The sequence below is a fragment of the Vigna umbellata genome, chromosome 5, assembly GCF_029865625.1.
Source record: "Vigna umbellata cultivar VRB3 chromosome 5, Vumbellata_1.0, whole genome shotgun sequence".
Classification (NCBI taxonomy): Eukaryota; Viridiplantae; Streptophyta; class Magnoliopsida; order Fabales; family Fabaceae; genus Vigna; species Vigna umbellata.
This window is the reverse complement of record NC_142169.1, coordinates 61,978,084-61,982,862: the sequence shown is the minus strand read 5'-3', so window position 1 is coordinate 61,982,862 and position 4,779 is coordinate 61,978,084. Positions and strand designations below refer to the sequence as shown.

Below are 4,779 nucleotides of genomic sequence, written 5' to 3'. Positions count from 1 at the left end.
TTAGAATGAGAAGCTGATTCTGGCAGTATTGGAAAATTATTAAACTCAAGAAACCTGATGAATATCCCACGTAAAAGAGCTCTCAGTTGTATCTGCATATTTTATTTGGGCTGATTTTTGGCCTAAATTTAATTAGTATATGTGAGCACCATGCAGATTATATTATTCTACCCACCAGCCATGACAAAAATACATCTGTACAGTAACATTCCGCAAACATAATCTGATACGAGTTCAGGTTCAGTGTTCTATCATTTTCTTTTTCATTTGTAAAGTTTGTAGCTTTGTGTAAATAAAAAATATACGTTGTAAGTCCAAGGTATAGTTATTTTTCATTACTTTGTTGGATTTAACATTTGTTTTTGTGTTAATTTGAGTTTCTTTTGGTTGAAATTTTAATCTTATTAAATAGTTCACGAAAAGTTCAATGATATACATGTAACTATTGATAGTAGGCTTCTTTTATATGTAGCATTAGTGCGCTCTGATGCCCACTGATATAAATCAAGCAAAGAAGAGACAGCTTCTCATTTTTTGTGATCTCAGTATGCGAAATTTGATTGATAGGGCTTTGGCATACAGCCAGTTTTGTATTAACTGAAAGTGCTGATGCCACAACATACTGAAATCATACAGGGTAGATTTCAACTCTTAACCTCAACTTAAACTTTTCTTAAATCATACAGGGTAGATTTCAACTCTTAACCTCAACTTAAACTTAAACTTTTCTTAACCTCAACTCTTAAATTAATGTAAAATTATTGAGTATGCTTAAAACATAGAAGAAACACTCTACCTGTATGGGAAAGGTTCAAATCCTGTAAATGTATTTGTGATGAAAAAAAGATGTACTCCTACATATAAATTTATCTATCTGTGATGTATAACAGTAACATCCAACAAAATTCTTTATAGGAGTAATGATTAGTGAGAAACATTGTATTCTACCAAGAAGCCAAGCAGCAATTACAACTAAAGCTAGGCTACATTCAATCTCAAGCGAACATCTATACATCTCAATCACACAAGCGTAAAACCAAAGCATGCGTGCAGTAGTTGCTTTAGACCCAAGCCTTTCCACCTTCTTCCCTAGTATTTACAATACCAACACTTTGACTTTTCTTAGTTGGCTTGCTCAGTTTAAACACAGGGTGTCTGCATAGCCTGCGCACTCCTTTCCTCAACCTCACCCAATGTTCACTGTCATATATACCTCTATATCCATTCTCTAATGACCCATTCTCATATCTAGAAGGTGAGCTACCACCCGAAACAGATTCAGATTCCCCCCCTCCATTTCCCTTTTCCTCAGATCTCCATAGTTTCTCTTCAATGCACCATTCTATTCTTCCCAAGGTAGAAGTCCTCGAGAATTTGCTTTTTACTGGTGACTTTGTCGTACAACTTTCCTTAGTTTCCTCACAAGACTCCTCCTCCCCGTTCTTACATTCCACACTATGGGAATCACCTTTGCATGAGGGAGAATCCAAGAGCGATGAAATCTGTCTCACCTTCGCAATTGACTCCTCTCTTTCCCGAAGGGTCTTCAGAATCAATGTCTTAAGGAAGTTCATGACTTGCACTGCATGAATCAATGCAGTCAAAGGGTCTGCCATCTGCATATCGTCAAATAAAACAAGCATTTAAATGCATAAATAACAGCACGTTCATAATAACAACTGTGTATTGCATTTGCTAATTATAGTGACTTTGTCATCCAGAATATCCAAAATATGAAACTAGGTTGCTCAACTAAAGAATGACCTCATTAAACTGTGTTTGAGAAAAACCAATAAACAACAAAAGGAACAGAACCGCAATGTTTGCTTATAATACAATCTGAGCTAACCTGTGTCATGTTGGGGGCAAAAACCATAGCAATATTTCGAGCATTCATTTTGTTGAACTGCTCTTGTTCAACAACGTCTGCCATCAAATTGATTGCCCAGTCAAGCAAAGCAGCTTCAGTTGAAGGAAGCAACTTCATAACATTGGTGCAATCCTCTTCTGTGTTGCAATGCATCACCTGTTCGGGTTTGAGGGAATCAAGCACCCCCGTTGGAAGCTCTCTAAACCAAGCCTACAAGTCGTAAATTAAATTAAAGAAAACAATAATAATAGTAAATGGGCAGAAGATCTTGTTAACAGGTTAGGAAAATTGTCAGCATTAGTAATAATAATAAACAGTTTATCGATGGCGTTACTTTGTTTCTTACAAGAAAGAATCCTTTCATAACACCCACTACACTAAATAATATAATGCGCCACAAGAACTAATGAAATTTGCAAATCAATGGCCGAGCTTCCTTTCCAAATATTATACAAGTTAAACGTAAAAATAAATCGAAAATTTCTAAGGTTCTCCAAATGTTTGAAGGAACAATAAGAGATTCCCTATTAATTTCTTTTTCTTTTCTGTCATGTTGCGGATTTTGTCTGGCTTACAGATCCATCCACTATTAATTTAGGCATAATAACTTTTAGCGAAAATCAAAGTACGCTTTTGCTAACCCTAATATATATTAATTTAAGAATAATAAAAAATTTAATTAAGAATTTATAGTATACCTTCACTAAACCAGATAAACAATGAACGTCAATTCCAAGTGGTACCAGACCTCTGTTTAGCTGATCACGCACAAATTCTTCTTGGCTGTTGTCTGCATTAATTCGGAATATCCCTTCCGCCTTCAGCCATAGCAAAACCAAGAAATTAGGCCTCAGAATTTATGTCAAAGTAAAGGGGATTTATGCGATACTCAAGTTAGGTTGTCCAACAAATTTATTAATGGTATGTTGTATATAATGAACTATTGAACATTTATTGCTACACCAAACAACAAATGGAGGTTTGGTAATTTAGAAAGTATCCAGTGACTAAAGAGCAATGCAAAGCAAAACCAATTAAATGCTTTTAAAATCTTATTCTACACAATCAGAACATACTTTAAGGCCTCCCTCTGAATACAGTCGCTTTTGCATCATCAGCAGAATCGTTGGAACACTGTTTCCCCTTTCATCATAAGAGCACTGCATTGACTTTGCAGAAACTCCAAATACCTTTACACTGCATGAACGTATGAACTCAGTCAAAGATGGATTTAAAAGAAAAGAGAGAAGGGGAATTGCTTATATGAAAGTAAAAGGTAAACCACTCAATTCCCAGCACAGTTAGTTTTTTTTCTCCCTCTTGCTTTCCACAGTAATTGAATTTCCTCCTCACTGAGCAGAGAAGAGGCAATAAAAATATAATCGAATTTCCAACTTCACCATGAAACCCAATATCTTTTCCACTTCAGAACATTCCAATGGGATACAAAATTACAAACATTCCTGCAACAACCAGCAGAAAGAGACGCTGTCCTAATAGAGCCATTAGGTTGCCTTGATCGTTTGAATCGTCTTCTCTGAAAATGCTAACTTATGTACTTGACTTTCATAAAAGTTTACTTAACTCATAAGAGAATATAAAATAATCATAAATTTACAAACTTATTCAAGTACAGAAATAACAAAATCATTTAATCGAAAGCAAATTGTAGATCAACACCCTCTGATCGGAACCTTCAGCATTACTTCAATCACTCAACTTCATGTTCTGTGATAGCTTAATTAATAACAAAAATATAAAGGCTAAGAAGAAGGGACGAAAAGAAGAGAGAATTGAAGGGTCACCTGGCACTGGGAACCCTCTTGGGAACCTCTGGCTCGAGCTCAGAGGGCAAACCGAGAAAGCCGTTGAATCTATCGAAGGTAACATGAGAGACATGGCGCACCTCTGTTGGCCAGCTAATGTCCAACGAAGAAACATCCTCTCTCTCCACACTGCAAGTCACCAGCGACTTCTTCAACGCAGCCATCAAAATATCCAATATCGCAAACTGGTTCGATTGGCATCCATGACCACGCCAACCTTTGTTATCCAGACCACCACCTACTTTTGACCCTGAATTGATGAACGGCGTTGAAACCGGGTTGCTTGAAACATCTTCGTCCCCATCATCGTCCTCTTCATCGTCGTCGTCGTCGTCGCTGTCCAGTTCTTCTTCTTCCTCTTCGTCTTCTTCATTATCTTCGTCCTCGTTTCTTACATCATGGAAAAGTGGACTGGGCGGAGCAGCGTTGAACTCGACCAGTCCGCAAGATTTGGATCGAAATAGCCGAGTCATTGCCGTAATTAACGAGAAGGCAATAATGGGGCGGTGTTAAAAGGATCCGAATGTGAGTGGAGAAAGAGAGAGAAAGAAAGAGTATTAAAGTGGGGGCGGTAAAACTATAACTAAAAGCGAATACTTTTAAAGGCAATTTGAGAAGAAATGAGATGGGTTTGGTTAAGTGGTGAAAAGGAGAGATGAAGGAAGGAAGCAAGCAAAGAAGGATGAATCCACAATCGGTTTGGGATGGTATGCTGGTATGGTTGACGGAGAACTTGCTTTTCTTTTTGTTTGTTAGTATTATGTTGTTGTGGTCCTCTTTTTTTTCATTTTTTTGGGACTATTATGTTGGTGGTACTTGGATGAGAGTAACAGAAGAAAAATAAAAGGCGGGTTAGTAAGAAAAATGGCAAGAAAGTGATTATGAGAGTGAAAGTGAAACAAATGATCAAGTTGACGTGAGAGAGTGAGATGGAAGATTTGACGGTAGTTAATGCAGTTTTGACATTTTATGGAAATTTGTTGTAAATTAGCATTAAGTTTTTCAATACGTAAAGTTCTGTCAAATTTTCTTAATTTGCTTGAGATTTATGTATGTCTTTCTTTGTTTACATAAAGATTTGAT

At 36.7% G+C, this 4,779-nt stretch overlaps 1 protein-coding gene across 1 annotated transcript; it reads right to left on the bottom strand.

Moving 5' to 3' along the window:
- Positions 1-797: 797 nt before the first annotated feature.
- LOC124826277 (rho GTPase-activating protein 3-like) lies at positions 798-4,401 on the bottom strand. The gene is made up of 5 exons (XM_047299064.2): positions 3,676-4,401; positions 2,947-3,067; positions 2,569-2,688; positions 1,850-2,080; positions 798-1,616 (listed from the first exon to the last, which is right to left on the bottom strand). The coding sequence occupies exons 1-5, from the start codon at positions 4,167-4,169 to the stop codon at positions 1,062-1,064; spliced, it is 1,521 nt and encodes a 506-aa protein (XP_047155020.1). The 5' UTR covers positions 4,170-4,401; the 3' UTR covers positions 798-1,061.
- Positions 4,402-4,779: the final 378 nt, after the last annotated feature.

Coding starts and splice junctions, on each gene's coding strand:
- LOC124826277 (XM_047299064.2), bottom strand. CDS start 4,169: ATGACTCGGCTATTTCGATCCAAATCTTGCGGACTGGTCGAGTTCAAC. Junction 3,068..3,675: donor AAGAGGGTTCCCAGTGCCAG/GTGACCCTTCAA, acceptor ACGTTCATGCAG/TGTAAAGGTATTTGGAGTTT. Junction 2,081..2,568: donor GTTTATCTGGTTTAGTGAAG/GTATACTATAAA, acceptor TACGACTTGTAG/GCTTGGTTTAGAGAGCTTCC.